This window comes from Aquarana catesbeiana, linkage group LG06 (genome assembly GCF_042186555.1).
Source record: "Aquarana catesbeiana isolate 2022-GZ linkage group LG06, ASM4218655v1, whole genome shotgun sequence".
Classification (NCBI taxonomy): Eukaryota; Metazoa; Chordata; class Amphibia; order Anura; family Ranidae; genus Aquarana; species Aquarana catesbeiana.
The window spans coordinates 101774502-101792313 of NC_133329.1; the positions used below are offsets into that span (position 1 = coordinate 101774502).

Below are 17812 nucleotides of genomic sequence, written 5' to 3' on the forward strand. Positions count from 1 at the left end.
TGTGTTTGGGTTTAAGGGGATGAGGTGGCAGCTCTATGTACGGGGACTGCTGCACCAGCTTCAGTCTAAGGTAAGTATTTCATAATGAGCTGGTATGCGGTGCATACTAGCTCATTATGCCTTTGTCTTGCAGGTTGCTTTTTTTTTTATGGGTTTACAACCACTTTAATCTGTTCTGTACATATATATGTGGCCTCTCGGCAGGTGGGCTTTAACGTGGAAAGGCTGTATATATGCAGCCCTATGTAAACATCTTTCTGTGCTAAGAGCGCGCGCCCTGTGCGCTCCCAGCCCGAAGGCTGGCGGGTGCCGGAAAGCTCCCAATGCATGCTTGTGATTGGAAGCTTTCCGATCATATGACCGCTGTGACAACCAATCACAGCGGTCACGTGATTGGTATGGCCGCCTTCACCTCCCTGTATTACAAACCTCTTAAAGGGCCAGGAAGCAGCGGTGGGAAGGGGCTAAGCAAATCTGGTGATCTAGGGGGAAAAAAGGAAAACATTTGCTTACAAATTAGTTAGCCATATGAATTCTTTTTTTATATAGAAAAAACATTTCTTATACAGAATCTTTTCTGTCTTTGAGGAGCAGCAGTTTGATTAGTAAGGACGCACCCAGAAATAATTAGAGCTTAACCAGCATTATGTTTTCACCGCTGGCAGGGAAAGTCTTTACTGCCACTCCCGAATTTCCACACAGTCATATCATCTTTCCAAAATGAAGCAACAGAAGAAGGCCCCGCTTAACCTAAGAGCTGGTTAAGGTGGAGCATTGTACTTAATTGAGGGTACACAGCAGTGTCCTAGCAATGAGGAACACACCCTTCTCCAGCAATGAGAGACTACTTGTTATGTGATCAAAGCTTTAAAGCATGTGTATACCCATTTAGCACATTTTTACATACAGGTAAGTCTATAATAAGGCTTACCTGTAGGTAAAATGAATATCTCCTAAACCTAGACGGGTTAGGAGATATTCACCTTGCATGTAGCCGCTGACGTCAGAGGCGCATGCACTCTGAAGGTCTGCTGCCGGAAAATCAGAACTCCTTTCCTCAAAGAAGAGCTGGTGTTCCTACTCTCTTCTGTCTACCGAAAGCAACTAAGTCTCAGCATCAGCAGGCAGCCAGCGCTCCATTCGCACATTGTCAGAGGTGCAGCGGCAGCGGTGGACTGTGTCTGTGTCCTGACTCCCGAATGAATGGAAGCAAAAAAAACATTCATTGATGGGCGCTGGTGAGGCTGCATTTGATGGGCGCTGGTGAGGCTGCATTTGATGGGCGCTGGTGATGCTGAATTGATGGGTGCTGGTGATGCTGCATTTGATGGGCGCTGGTGAGGCTGAATTGATGGGTGCTGGTGATGCTGCATTTGATGGGCGCTGGTGAGGCTGAATTGATGGGTGCTGGTGAGGCAGCATTTGATGGACGCTGGTGAGGCTGCATTTGATGGACGCTGGTGAGGCTGCATTTGATGGACGCTGGTGAGGCTGCATTTGATGGGCGCTTCATCAAAAAGGTAGGGTTTACATGGGCAAGGAAAAAGGAGTGGAGCCGGGGGGGGGGGGGGGGGGGTGCGGCAAAATGAGGTTTTGCCTAGGGTGTCAAAAATCCTTGGACCAGGGGCTTCGTTCTAAGGTAAGTATTTAAGTATTTCATAATGAGCTAGTATGAGGTGCACACTAGTTTATTATGCCTTTGCCGTAAAGTTTTTTTATCTTTTGTTTTTTTTCTGACTATATAACCGCTTTAACACGTGTGAGAACAAGAAGCATTGAAATGTTCTGATATTTAAGCTGGCCATACACCATACAATTTTTTAAATCAATTTTCTTTAGATTTACCTTCAACTATGTAGTGCAAGGGCCTGCCTGATTGCATACAAATTGAAAGTGTTAAGGTTTGACCTCCTATTATATGGTTTTGGTAAATCTAAAGGAAAGTTGTACAAGAAAATTGTATAATGTATGGCCAGCCTTACACTGAATGTATGGATTTATAAGACAGGCCATACACTGTGCAATATTCTTTCCTTCAGGGTTGAACTGTGTTGAACTCCCGCTGCACTAATGTATTTTAATGCCCCGTACACACGGTCGGATTTTCCGACGGAAAATGTGTGATAGGACCTTGTTGTCGGAAATTCTGACCGTGTGTAGGCTTCATCACACATTTTCCATCGGATTTTCCGACACACAAAGTTTGAGAGCAGGCTATAAAATTTTCCGACAACAAAATCCGTTGTCGGAAATTCCGATCATGTGTACACAAATCCGACGGACAAAGTGCCACGCATGCTCAGAATAAATAAAGAGATGAAAGCTATTGGCTACTGCCCCGTTTATAGTCCTGACGTACGTGTTTTACGTCACCGCGTTTAGAACGATCGTGTGACCGTGTGTATGCAAGACAAGTTTGAGCCAACATCCGTCGGAAAAAATCCTAGGAATTTGTTGTCGGAATGTCCGATCAATGTCCGACCGTGTGTACAGGGCATAACAGTAGGAGATTTCCCCGCCATCTGAATACAATGATCACTGCTGCCGGCTGTAGCCAGTGGCAGTGATCGCATGGAAAAAAAAAAAAAAAACCCTGACAGGCTGGTTGTACTGATGTTGATCAATAGATCGACTTCAGTACAATCAGCCTGCCCGTAGATGGAGCGAAATGTGTCCGGTTCAGCAGGAATATGGATCTGTCTATGGCTGGCTTTAGGTTAGTAAATCAGCATACGTAATGAGATACATACCAAATTGAATGAGCACAGAATTTATTATACAGTAAAACCTTGGATTGCGAGCATAATTCATTCCAGAGACATGCTTGTAATACAAAGCACTTGTATATCAAAGCAAATTTCCCCATAAGAAATCATGGAAACTCAGATGATTTGTTCCACACCCATTTATTCATAAGTCCTTCAGTTTATAGTCCATATAAAAAGATTCTAGCAATGTGATTGGTTGTGTAACCATAAAAATGTTCATCCACAAATGGAAGCCTCCACAAGGGGGTTAGAAGCAAAATCCAGCAGGAGCTCCAGAGTATAAAAGAGAAGAGAGGCGCCTCTAAGTGTAGCTATATGGTTACATGTAATGAAGGTACAACATTTAGCAACTCACATGGTTGATGATTAATCACTTGCTTACAGGCCAATTTTCAGCTTTCAGCGCTGTCACTCATTGAATGACAATTGCGCGGTCATGCAACACTGTGCCCAAATTACATTTTTATCATTTTTTTTCTCACCAAATAAACTTTCTTTTGGTGGTATTTAATCACTGCTGGGTTTTTTATTTGTTGCTAAAAAACTAAAGTTTTGAAAAAAAAATAGTTTGTTATAATATTTTGAAAACAGGTAATTTTTCTCCTTCAGTGATGTGCGCTGATGAGGCAGTACTGATGGGCACTGATGGGCACTGGTAGATGATACTGGTGGGCACTGAGAGGTGGCCCTGTAGGGCACTGATAGGTGGAAGTGATGGGTGATACCGGTGGGCACTGATAGGTAGCACTGATAGGTGGTACTGATGATGAGGCACTGATGGGCACTGGTTGGCAGCACTGGTGGGCAGTGGTAGGTGGCACTGGAGGACACTGCATAGCAGCAGTGCCTCTCCCTGTGTTCAGGACCGATGTCCCTCTGTCAGAAGCCGGTGATCGGCTTTTTTTCCCCAGCTGATCATGTGGTAAGGGGCCTGGGATCTCATTCGGCTGATCACAGAGCGCACAGGCAGCTCATGCGCGGGAGGACGTCTATTGACGCCCTCCCGGCAATTAAGGCCCACACTGTAGCCATCATTCGCGTATAGCACAGGCGGGAGGAGGTTAAAAGAGGCACAGTATGCAGGCACCTGGGGTAAAACTGTCCACATAGACCGTCCTCCACACTGCTGTCAGTCTGCAATTGTGACCGGGAAGACTACCCTGCAGTAGAGCGATCTGAAAGTGAGGCTTGAAGCGAAGCGCTCGTGGAGCGCAGCGTGGAAGGGATGACATCGATGGAGGTGCGGAGGACGGTCTATGTGGACAGCTTTACCCCGGATGTCTGCATACTTAGATGTGCCTGTTTTAATCATCAACCATGTGAGTTGCTAAATGTTGTACCTTCATTAAATGTAACTATATTGCTACACTTAGCCCCGGTTCACACAGGGGCGGCACGACTTGCAGGTCGCGAGGCGACCTGCAAACGACTTCCGAGGCACTTATAGAAGTCTATGCAAGTCGCCCCAAGTCGCCCCCGAAGTAGTACAGGAACCTTTGTCTAAGTCGGAGCGACTTGCGTCGCTCCTATTAGAACGGTTCCATTGTACAGAACGGGAGGCGACTTGTCAGGCGGCTAGGTCGCCTGACAAGTCGCCCCTGTGTGAACCAGCTCTTAGAGGCACCTCTCTTCTCTTTTATACTCAGTTGTGATGTGACACTACTCGTATATCAAGACATCACTTTTTTAAGTCAAAATTTATAAAAACAAAAAATGTTGCTCGTCTTGCAAAACTCTCTCAGACCAAGTTACTCTCAATCCAAGGTTTTACTGTATACGGAAGACATATAAACAGTTAACCATCTTTTTTCAAAAGTGTTTACATAAGTTTTCATATCTTTTGGTTTTTACCACAGAAAAAAGAAAAAAAAAGTTTCATAAGAAACTGGCAGATCTTATGCTTTTACACAAGTTTAACATTGAACATAAAATATTTATAGTGCATCAAATATAAAGATGTGCCTAACAGGCAAGCTTTTTATTGCAGAACAGACATACAGTACAATGTATCTTCTGCTTTTAAAGTAAAACTATAGGCTAAGCTTTTCATTTTGGATAGCGTAAGGGAGGGTTATAACCCATCATATTTTTTTTTTTTCACCATCTGTGTCCCATTGGGGAGATTTCCCTTCACTTCCTGTCTCATAGCCAAACAGGAAGTGAGAGGAAATCCCTCATTTCTTTGGGGACCCCCAGGTTACCAGAACTAGTGTCCCCATTGGAACATTTCCCATTACTTATCTGGGGATAACCCAAAATGTGGGATTTTCTTTACTTTCACTTTCAATAATAATGGTAAACAGGAAAAATAGAGAGAGGATGAATCTCCCTAACGGGGGCACAGACAGCAAAAACAACTGAAAAATGTGTTTTAATCTCTCTCCACTCTATCCAAAACCAAAACAAAGTTTTGCCTTGAGGCCAGGTTCACACTTATGCAATTGGATGTGGATTTTTCCGCGCATCCAATTCGCATGAAAGGAGACTGTGACCGGCACTCAATGGAGCCGGTTCACACAGCTTCTGGGCGGCCACGGTCCGCACTGGAAAAGGGTTCTGTGCGTCTTTGGATCCGTTTCAGGTTCGAATTCAGGCAAAAATTCAGACCTGATTCGCACTTGAAATGGAGAATAGAGACACACTTGACCCCCTGCTGTGAGCCATGGCTGCAGCTAGTGTGAACCCGGCCTTAGTTATACTTTAGAGTTCTAAGCTGTCTCTTTACAATTTTCCTGACAATGTACACTGTGCTGCACATGTGCGTGAGTTAGGTCACTCTGGCAAGGCCAATCAAGATGGCCAAATATTCAGAATCTGAAAGAGGTTTGGTTGATGATGTTGATGTTGGCAGGGGAGCTTGGGGACTATAAGTAAGTATCAATATGTGCTGGGGAGAAGGTTAATGTGATTTTAAACCTTTATTTATTCATTTATAACAAACATGTTATACTTCTTACCTGCTTTGGGCAAAGGTTTTGCCCAGAGCAGTCCCGATCTTCCTCTTCTGGGGTCCCCTGCTGGCACTCCTGCCTTCCGTATTCTTCCCTAGCAAGCCGCTTGCTAGAAGGGTACTAGTGCAGGCTCACTCCCGAGCACCCTGCCCTCCCCACTGCCTGCAACCATAGACACAGACAGCAGAGCTTTGCCTCCCCCCCATCATAGGATTTGATTGAGAACAGCAGGAACCAATGGCTCCCACTGCTATCAGTCTGCCCTGTGAGGAGGGAGAGAGTGGCGAGAAGCACTGTTTTCGTACACTTCGCTGGATCAAGATCAGGCTCCGTTAAATATAAGGTAGGTGTGTGCGTGTGCGTGTGCGTGTGTGTGTGTGTGGGGGGGGGGGGGGGGGAATCGGGCTGCACACAAAAGTTTTTTTTTACCTAATGCATTAAAAGGTAAATTTGAAAAATTGCTCCCAAAGGCTTATAGGCAGCTAGAAAAAAATCTGGACTGAATAGAATATATCAAAAAAAGTTCTTTATTGCATACAGATATATGAAAAAACACAACTATATTATAAATATATTTTATATATATATATATAATAACCAAGTTTAAAGAGTCATGGATTCATGCGAAGAATACTGGGAATTCCTCACAAATCCAGGTAGGTGCAAGTATTATTGTCTAGCAGCCATTCCCATCCTGCAACTGATCACTCGCTGCAAGGAATAAGGTGTGCCAGTGTAGCTGTCCAAGGAACCAGCATCTCAGGTGGCACAGTGAGAAGAGCTACAGCCAGACACTGCAGAGGTCCTGTAAAAGAAGCTCACTTGCAGCATAACTATGAGCAAAGGCTCAATACAGAACGAGCATTGGCGCGAATGCACCAACGTATTAGCGTGTGAACAAGAAGTGTGCATATGCACACGTACATGCACTAACGCCAAGTGGCCTATTTAGGCTGAACTATGGCATGAAGAGATCGCTAAGTGGTCTTCAGCAAGTTCCTGTTTACCTGTGCCTTGATCCGCTATATCTGCATACCCCTGATTGCCCTTGACCCATCTCTGGATTCTCGCCTGCCTATTGTGACCTCGGCTTGTACTCTGACTCTGCTCCTGTCTTGTTCCTCTGTGCCCTGCTTCCCGACTGTGTACCAACTTTGGCCTATATCCTGACTATGCTTCTGTCTTATGTTCCTGTACCTTCGTTGTCCGCCTGTTGATGACCTTTTTCCTTTTGCCCCGGTTACACTCCTGCCTGCTGTTCAAGCTTCACCATGTTCCAGTTCCTGCCTGTTGATCCACAGTCATCCGTTTCCTTCAAACCTCAGCTGGCGCTGCCTGCTATACCGGCCCTCGTGCCATCCTGTGTCCTTACACCTCCTGTCATCACTACCAGAGGTGTTGGACAACAGGTGCAAGAGAAGCCCCCTCTACAGCTCCATCTCCACCAGGTACGTGACAGGTCCCAGGTTCAGATCTGGACCCTGACAGCAGCTTATGCAATTTGCTCTTCGCTCCCGGCAGTTTAATGGAGCAGCGCTATTGATTGCAACATGGGGAAGAGGATGTGCCAGGCCTCTTCACCGAGTGCAGACCACTGTGCTCGGTGTTGAGAAGAGGTCCTTAGGGTGCTGCTAGCACAGGGCACTTTAACCCTTGCTGCAGTAAACAGTAGTGTTAAAAAAGTCAAAAGCCCAAATGCATTATTAATTTACAGTAATAATATAGGAAGGTTCAATGGGGCTGTATGTGAACCTGTTCTAAACAGGACAGTCTGTACCTTTTAGAGGACAGGGAAGAAGGGTGAAGCCATGTGCAGAAACTCAATGTATTGACGCAATTGGATGAACATGACAAGCAAGTAACTAATATTTTCACAAGGGGGAACAGCCCTCTCCGTATCTCATTCAGTACATAATGCATCGTGTGAACATTCCCAGGTGAAAGTGAAGCTCTATATACCCATTTTGTATTTTTTTCCAACAACTGCATAAGGTCTATTAGATCTTGCAGTGTGGACCCTTATCTGCTATTGTCCCCGTGTCCCAGACGTCACGTAGCTCAGGAAATATTATATTTGACCTGTTTGATCAATATTAGCTGCTGTTTGTCTTATCTCCTGTTTCTCTGCTCGCCATTGTTTTTTATCTGTGCAATCTTCTGACTTCCTCTATATAATTTTCATGTGTCTATATACACAAGCATTAAGGAAAGAGTTCATTCTGAGCTTTAACTGCAAAAGAAAATATATAGATGTCAATGAGATCAGTTTAATATCAATAATCTTATCAATGGGCAATAATATTTAACTGTTAAAAACCATATTGTTTCCACATATACAGTATGTACACTGTACAAGAAAATAGAATTTAAAAAAAAAAAGCAAAAAATTACAGATGGAGTTTGTGCTGTCTGTCTATGGGTATATTAGGTAGGGCATTTCTTACAGGGAGTCAATTCTCCTGTCATTGTTTACCATGTTGTTTACACTTCGACTCTTTCATAAAATGTATGCATTTTACACGTCACAACTCATTTTTTTTTTTTTTCATTTTTTATTTATTTATTTTTTTTTTTTTACTTGCAATGTGCCTTTTTTTAATTTGCAAGAAAATTTGACTTCTCCAGGACACTGTGCCAGCGGCCAAACTTCTAGTCTTGACTGGGGTGTATTTGGTAGCTACCATGCTGTCTTCAGATCACTCATCCTGGGCCTTGTATTGCCAATAGGCAGCAAAGTACTGCCAAACAAAATATTGCAAAAAAAAAAAAGAAGAAATTGAACACATACAATAATCATCAATTAAAAATATATTTTATTTGTTAACAATTGTTCATTTTCTATACATATTATCCCTCTCCCTCACACTAAAATGCAGAGTGTCAGCAGCAGAAAGTTAAAAAAATGTTTTCCCTCTATTACATAAAAAAAAAAGTTACAAAGAAGAGAGCACATGCAGCAGTTCACAAATATGATCAGATGTCTAAATGCACAACCTTTCCTATTTAGAACAGCATAAGAGGGCACAGGCGTTCTCAGGGCTGGCATATCTTGCGAAAAAAGAGCAATGGGACAAGGCTGGCTACATGTTTGACTGCTCTGTAATGTAGGAAAACCTGCCCAAGACTGTTTAAGGCTCGATTCACACCTATGCATGTTGCTTTCGAGCATTTCTGCAGTGTTTTTTGCGGTGCTTGCCGCGTTTTTGAACAAACGTTTTTTAAAAATTTTTTTACAGTTTTTTTTTTTTTATACTGTATACAGTGTTTAAAAAAATAAAAGGAAAAAAACGCAAAACGCGGCACTTGCGTTTTTGGATGCGGGTCCACTGAATTCTATTACATGCAAAACACTGAATTTTGCATGAAAAAAAGTCTCCGACCCTTTCTAAAAACGCAGAGGCACAAAAATGCATTGATGTGAACATGTTCCATAGGAACCCATGTTAAAAAATTCCCATGCATTTCTGCAAAATGCATAAAAAAATGCATTAGTGTGAATGGAGCCTTATACTGCCCCAAATACCATACAACACCAGTCCATTGAGATACATTGCCCATCTACTTGAACAAGCTGCCTAATGCACCACAAGGGACCAAAAATTGAATCTGCTCCTCATTGGGGGAGAGCACTGCAATGCACGGTAGTGTATTACAGTGCTTTTTGCTATACTGCAATATAGAGAGGTGCACTGGGGTGCCATTAACAATAACTGGTGCTGCCGTGCACAAACAAAATAATTTCTTGGACAGATCAAAAGACGGTCATCTAATTTTTTTTAGAAGCCTTTAATGCCCAACTGTACCTATTTAATGATGTAAATCAATTCATGTTGCATAAAAAAAGAAGGCTGGAGTCAAAATTTTGGGATACTTGATGTTTATGCAGTGTGTGCAGTATTCCATGGTTTTTTTTTTTCCTAATTCTGTCTTATGCTAGGCATAGCGGCCAATAAGAAATCTCCCCCTCTCTGCTCTAAACTGCTTCATCACTACTTGTTCGTCATCATTGATCTTTGCCCTGCCCTACTGAATTTGAATCATCCATGAAAACTGTGGTTTAGGAACATAATGGTGTTATCATCAGTGAGACTGCAGCTCTGGTTATATAGATGTCAAGATGCGGGTAGCACACAATTCTCCCCAGGAGGTGGCAAATGAAAGACACTGCCATTGTTTACTCTAAGTTTTTTTCCCCAATCATATTTGTCTTAATATAACTATGCAATACATGGCCTGCATGTTCCCCAATTAAAACCACTCTGCATTAGCTGAGGAATTGAGCAGGAATGCGTCAAACAAGGAAATTAGTGTTGATCAGGAGCCAACTGTCCGATTCCTGCAGCAGCTTCATTTACTAGTCTTTGTCTGAGAGGTCCACACATCTGTGAAAGAGAAGAACAACGATATATCAGGAAGAGAATAGAAGCCATTGAAAGTATCCCACCAACTGAAAACAAGCATGCAAGGTGGTCCAAACATTTCTAGAGTTTACTGGCTGTATGACTGTTGCAGGTCAGTGACTCACTAGATAGTAGAGTTAGAATCAGCATGAGAGCCATGGAGGCGCATCTTTAAAAACAAAGATAAAAACAATGTGTCTGCGCTAGAAAAAATCGCTACACTCAAAGTGCAGTATTAATATAAACAACATAGATGTTGATATAAATGTGCATGCGTGAAAATACCCCTAAGTGCTGAAGTATAAAGTGCACAATGCTATGTAAAACACAAAATGTGAGTGATCAAACAAAACAACATATCAATTAAAATATCAAAATAAAATACAAGAGAATATAACAAATAGTGAATAAATGAAATCCAAAACCGTGTATATCCAATGATATAAAAGTGCCCAAATAAATTAGTCCAAAGATTTGGTGAATTTCACATATCCTATCTTCCAAAATGTGCCACCAAGAAACATGCTGTGGTGTCTTCCAGCCGCCCCCACAGGTGTATATGCTCACCTTCCTATGTGTGACACAGCGATTAAACTATGTCAAACAAAGCCTTGGAGCCACTCCTGTGCTCATTAGGAACCAGCTGTGCAAACTTCCAATGTTCTCAAATGGAGATGGTTTATGCAAGAGAAAAAAACTCCATAGCGCAATATGTAGGTATAAAGGATTTTAATCAAATAATTAACTCCCCTAGCTGGGGTACTCACATATTGTGGGTGCGTGAGTGCACCATCCTTAACAAGCATAAAACGGTCAATCTCTCGGTGTGGCGTGAGGTGTGGCGTATGTAACGAAAAAACTCCTTCTCTCTCTCTGCTGACAGCTCCGTCCAGGCCCCTCCCCTACGCGTGTTCGGCACCGGGACCACGTGCCTTCTTCAGGGGGTCCCGGTGCCGAACACGCGTAGGGGAGGGGCCTGGACGGAGCTGTCAGCAGAGAGAGAGAAGGAGTTTTTTCGTTACATACGCCACACCGCACGCCACACCGAGAGATTGACCGTTTTATGCTTGTTAAGGATGGTGCACTCACGCACCCACAATATGTGAGTACCCCAGCTAGGGGAGTTAATTATTTGATTAAAATCCTTTATACCTACATATTGCGCTATGGAGTTTTTTTCTCTTGCATAAACCATCTCCATTTGAGAACATTGGAAGTTTGCACAGCTGGTTCCTAATGAGCACAGGAGTGGCTCCAAGGCTTTGTTTGACATAGTTTAATCGCTGTGTCACACATAGGAAGGTGAGCATATACACCTGTGGGGGCGGCTGGAAGACACCACAGCATGTTTCTTGGTGGCACATTTTGGAAGATAGGATATGTGAAATTCACCAAATCTTTGGACTAATTTATTTGGGCACTTTTATATCATTGGATATACACGGTTTTGGATTTCATTTATTCACTATTTGTTATATTCTCTTGTATTTTATTTTGATATTTTAATTGATATGTTGTTTTGTTTGATCACTCACATTTTGTGTTTTACATAGCATTGTGCACTTTATACTTCAGCACTTAGGGGTATTTTCACGCATGCACATTTATATCAACATCTATGTTGTTTATATTAATACTGCACTTTGAGTGTAGCGATTTTTTCTAGCGCAGACACATTGTTTTTATCTTTAATACTTTGCACGAATATGGAACGTGACTGAGTGTTTGCAGCTGGTCTCCACTGTTCACTTATCATTCTGTAGGCATTTATCCGTAAGTGGCTCGCAGGGTTTTGCATATAATTTTGTATCTTTAAAAACAAGTCAGCAATGTCAGCTCCTAAAATTCTATCTTAAGGGCTTAAAGAGTATCTCCAGGTATGGATATTTTATACATAGTTACATTGGTCCAGCTTGTACATACTGTACTATATCTGACCAATGCACCTGGAAATCACTGAAGTAGACACCACTATGATCTTCATTTGCTTCCGGGTCCAACACTGAGCATCTGGGCCTACTGCATTCGAATCACAGGAGGTCTGCATGAAAGCAAAGCATTCTCTGATTGAATAGAGTGGAAAGTCAGTGTGGTGACATCATGCTCTACACCTTGTCCAATCAGAGTGCGCTTTGTTTTCATTCAGAAAATGCAAAGCATTCTCTGAATGTCATTCAAGCTGAGCGGCCAACCTGTGCACAAGGACACAGTCACGTTGGATCAGAAAAGGGCCTTCTCCAATGTGTGGCAACATGGTTGGGAGTGTACAACTGGCTCTTTTTGCAGCCCCCCGCCCAGTGTTGGACACTTTGTAGGGCTGCAGCAGGATGCTAGAATGCAATCTGAATCCCCACACCCAGCACTAAAATTGAGCCAGTGCTGTCAGCAAAAGTGATCTCCAGCAATATCACTAACCATCAATGAAAGGGGTTGGAAAAGGCACCACCAATGTGAAAGTCTTTATCGCGGTCAGAGACACGCGAACGTTGGGGGTTGTTATCGCGGTCACTGACATCAATGCTGGGGGTTATTATTGTGGTAACTGGGATCAATGCTGGGGGTTATTATTGTGGTAACTGGAATCATTGCTGGGGGTTATTATTGTGGTAACTGGAATCAATGCTGGGGGTTATTATTGTGGTAACTGGAATCAATGCTGGGGGTTATTATTGTGGTAACTGGAATCAATGCTGGGGGTTATTATTGTGGTAACTGGAATCAATGCTGGGGGTTATTATTGTGGTAACTGGAATCAATGCTGGGGGTTATTATTGTGGTAACTGGAATCAATGCTGGGGGTTATTATTGCAGTCACTGGCACCAATGCTAGAGGTTATTACTGTGGTTGTCGAACCAATACGGGGGCTTACCATTGTGATCACTGGCACCAATGAGGGGGCTTATTATAGTGGTTGCTTGCATCAATGCGTGGGGGTTATTTCTACAGTCACTGTCAACATTGCTGGGGGTTGTGATCACTGGCACCAAACCTGGGAGTTATTATTGCAGTCACTGGCACCAATACTGGCAGTTATTGCAGTCACTGGAACCAAAGTTGGGAGTTATTATTGCAGTCACTGGCACCAGTGCTGGTAGTTTTTGCAGTCACTGGCACCAATGCTGGGAGTTATTATTGCAGCAACTGACACGAATGCTGGGGGATTTTATTGTGGCGACTCACATCATTGCTGTAGTTAAAATTTTGGTCACTGGCACCAATGCTGGGGGTTATTGCGGCCACTGACACCAATGTTGCGGGATATTATTGTGGTGACTGAAACCAATACTGGGGGATAATATTGCAACCACTGACACCAATGCTGGAAGATATAATTGGAGACACGCATACCAATGATGGGGCTTATTTTCCTCTCACTTTCTCCTCAATTTTCAGATAAATAGGCTGCCTAACTCAAAGCAATGTACTTTAACACTCAAAAATGAGCAAAATGAGCTGCTGCTGTGCAGCCCGCTGGAAGTGTTGGAGGCTGCACTTGATGCCTTCTATAATAAAGTTGACCCCTGCTGGTCTAAAATGTCTTTCCATGCTGTAGCTTTAACAGTATTCTCACTGGAAAAAAAGGAAACTTTGTGTGTAATTGGACAGTGCTCATTTTTTAAACTTAAAATAAAGGATTTTTTAAATTTAAAATAAACACTGAGCTATAAATCACACACAAACTTGGAGCAGTGGGGAGATAAAAAGAATAACACAAATTGTGTGATTATTACTAATTAATCATCATTATGCGTATATCCCCAATTAGGAATTAAACACAACATTATAAAAAACAAATAAAAGAGGGATTTGCATGGCTGGAATTGTGCAGTAAAACTGTAAATGGCTCTCTGCTACTAAGAATGAAAAATGATCATGGAAATATTGTGTTTGTCTCCTCGCAGCGCTTTTGGCTCCATTGGCTTTGGGTAGTGAAATGTCTGCGGGACGCAGTGGATCGGTTATGTACAAAGACCGATCAAATCTGCTCCCCCCGTGTAGAAGAATACATCGCAGGATGCTGTGGGGATAAACACTACTTCTCCCCTTTAATAAATAGGGTTGACTGAATCTCTGGTCTTAATATATTTAAAACCAATCATTTATTTTATTATTAATATATTGCCATTTTGCCAGTCCTTAGATGTAGTGGCTGCATTAGCTTTCTTTTCTCAGGCTAAAGTACATTCTGCAAGTTGATCCTGCCAAAATTCAGTGTCCTTATAACTTCCTGTGCCCTGAACTGAAATCTCAATCAGCCTTCCCAATTATCATCTGTGAAAACACCCTCCCTCTATGTCAGGGGTCTCAAACTGGGGGCCCTCCAGCTGTTGTGAAACTACAAGTCCCATGAGGCATTGCAAGGCTGACAGTTACAAGCATGACTCCCACAGGCAGAGGCATGATGGGACTGGTAGCTTTGCAACAGCTGGAGGGCCACCAGTTTGAGACCCCTGCTCTATGTAGTGGAGGTGAGAAGGTGGGGGGAGTTTGTAGTCCAAATCAGGAAAACAGCCTAAAAGGTGACAATGCTGCTCCTCTGTGGATACAGTGCAGTGAGTGAGCGTTGTCATCCACCCTAGGAAGTGTCTTACTGGCAAGCTAACCAGGCGGGAAAAAAATGCTGCATGTTGCAGAGAAAATCCCTTCCCCTCTGTGTAGATTTAAAGTGGTGGTAAAGGATTGTTACATTAATGCATTAAGATAAAAAAAACCTTCAATGTGCAGCAGCCCCTTCAGCCCCCCTAATACTTACCTGAGCCCCATCTCGATCCAGCGATGTGCAGGAGAAACTTGGCTGCCAGGGACTCTCCCTCCTGATTGGCTGAGACACAGCAGTGGGCACCATTGGCTCCCACTGCTGTCAATCAAAATCAGCCAAGGAGAGGAAAGAGAGGGGGCAGGGCCGAGCCACGGCTCCATGTCTGAATGGACACACAGAGCAGCGGCTCGGCTCGGGTGCCCCCATAGTCAGCTGCTTGCTGTGGGGGAAGGAGGGAGGGGCCAAAAGCCCTAAAGAGGGACCCGAGAAGAGGAGGATCTGGGCTGCTCTGTGCAAAACCATCTGCATAGAGCAGGTAAGTATAACATGTTTGTTATTCTTAAACAAAAAGAAAACAAAACTTTAATTATCTCTTTGCAGAGGTCCAACACACTCTCTGCTGAGTCAAAGCTCTCTAATCAGCAGGGAGCAAAAGCTTTGCTGATTGACTCAGCAGAGCAGGATGTCAGACCTCTGCAGAGAGACCACTGCTTTCACACAGAGTGCAAGGGTCCTTTTCTGCAGCATGCTGGCAGGGAACAGACTTTTCTACTCTAGGCTGTGGCTGCTTTCTAAAGAAAACAAAGTGTAAGGTTTTGCACACTTTTTGTTTAGATGAAATGTATTTAATTGACATAAACTGAAAGTTAAAGTGGTTGTATACCCCTGTAGGGGATTTTTACCTACAGATATGTCTATAATGATGCTTACCTGTAGGTAAAATGAATACCGTATTTATCGGCATATAACACGCGCCGGCGTATAACACACACCCCAAGTTTAGGAGGGAATTAAGGAAAAAAACTTTTAGGAGGAAAGTTTAAGGAAAAAAACTTTTAGGAGGAAAGTTTAAGGAAAAAAACTTACATTTAAATGCCCATCAATGCAGGCTCATCAGTGTCCATCTGCAGCCTTATCAGTGTCCATCTGTAGTGTTGTTCCTGATTGCAGCCTTGTCCCCCATTGCAGCCTTGTTAGTGTCCATCTGTAGTCTGTGCATCTTTGAAAATGGCGCCGCCGTTCTCGGCCGCTTTCGGCCATTCTCGGCGGCTCTCGGCCGGTTTCGGCGGCTCCCGCGAGACTGCGAGAGGTGCCGAGAATGGCCGAAAGCCGTCGAGAATTGCCGAAAGCGGCCGAGAACGGCGGCGCCATTTTCAAAGCCGCCGAGAAAAGCTAAAAGCCGCTGAGAGCGGCCGAAAAGCTTACAATCGGTGGGGGATCGGCGTATAACACGCACCCACGATTTTCCCCTGATTTTCAGGGGAAAAAAGTGCGTGTTATACGCCGATAAATACGGTATCTCCTAAACCTCTACGGTTTATTAGATATTCACCTTGCATGCAGCCGCTGACGTCAGCGGTGCATGCGCTCTAAAGGTCCGGCAGATGCTGCCAGAAAATCATAGCTCCTTGCCGGGAAAAAAAACTCCTGCGCGCAAGCGCGGTAGTGAAGTCATTGCAGCTCCGGCTACTCACCGCGCCAGAGCCGCGAACCCGGAAGAATCACAGAGGGAAAATGTCAGCTCCCTCAGCAGTGACCGGGAAGCGATGCTGACGCCTCGATCAAAGGTATTTTATAATGAGCTAGTATGTGGTGCATACTAGCTCATTATGCCTTTGCCTTACAGGGTTTTTTTTTTTTTTGCAGGTATACAACCACTTTCATTTGGGCTTGCAGCAGAGAAATTTGTATACGTTCTGCTTTGTTACAATAAAAAAGTGCTGGTATTATAGAAAAAGAGATAAAGCAGCCCGCAACCCACACAGTTAATTATCAGAACGCACGGTCATTATCAAATACTGCAGCGTCCAGAATCCTCTTCGGAATCTGCTGAAAAGCAGCTGTATAGAGCAGAATAGTGCACAATTAATGTGCAGTCCAATTAACAACTTTATAGAAGGGTAGGCTCAAGTAATAGAAGTAAAGAATCAATTGTGATTTTTTTTGGTATCTAACAGCTGAACTCCTGCCAAATTACTAATAATATACATAACCAAAATACATACAAATCGATCAGCCAACTCCTTATGACCACTCATTATAACCCCTTGAGGCATGGACTCCACTAGATCTCTGAAGGTATGCTATGGTATCTGGCACCAAGCCATCAGTAGCAGATCCTCTAAGTCCTGTAAATTGTGAGGTGTGGCCTCCATGGATCGTCGCTATGTTCCTCAAACCATTCTTAAAATTCATAAGACCAGGCCACCTTCTCCCATTGCTCCATGGTTTAGTTCTTATGCCAAAGTGCACATTGTAGGAGCTTTTGCTGTGGACACGGGTCAGCACAGGCGCCCTGACCTGCGATGCACAGTGTGTTCTGACACCTATCCGAAACTGCATTAACTTTTTCAGCAATTTAAGCTACAGCAGCTGATCTATTGGATCGGACTGCACATGATGGCCTCCCTCTCCCCACGTGCATCAGTGAGTCTTGGTCACCCATGACCCTGTCGCCAATTCCTTAGACCACTTTTGGTAGGTCCTGACCACTGCAAATCGGGAACATCCCACAAGAGCTGCAGCTATGGAGTTGCTCTGATTTAATCGTCTAACCATTACAATTTGGACCTTGTCAACGTCACTTAAATCATTACGCTTGCCCATGTTTTCTGGTTTCAACAAATCAACTTCAGGGACAAGTTTACTTGCTGCCTAATATATCCCACCCACTTTCAGATGCGCACACATATAAATCAATGTTGTTGACTCTACTGGTTAGTGGTTGTAATGGTCTGGCTGATCGGTGTATATGTAAAATACTTTGCCTGCCATAATATCCAAAATTCTGTTCAGGCAGACTTATGTAGTTACAATGCATAGGTGGGGGGGCCCTATTATGAAAGAGCAATATACCCTTGTCACAATTAGAAATTTGTGAACTCTTCATTCCAAAATCTTTATTGGCTACATTCCAGCATATACAGTGTAAA

At 43.4% G+C, this 17812-nt stretch overlaps 1 protein-coding gene across 3 annotated transcripts in view; it reads right to left on the bottom strand.

Moving 5' to 3' along the window:
- Nucleotides 1-8514: 8514 nt before the first annotated feature.
- The window catches only part of DECR2 (2,4-dienoyl-CoA reductase 2), a 32155-nt gene continuing 22857 nt past the window's right edge, over nucleotides 8515-17812 (bottom strand). For all 3 annotated transcript variants that reach the window (XM_073636556.1, XM_073636555.1, XM_073636557.1), the window contains exon 10: nucleotides 8515-10101. In XM_073636556.1, the coding sequence (XP_073492657.1) occupies nucleotides 10067-10101 (35 nt within the window). In that variant the 3' untranslated portion in view covers nucleotides 8515-10066. The remainder of the gene's footprint in view (nucleotides 10102-17812) is intronic.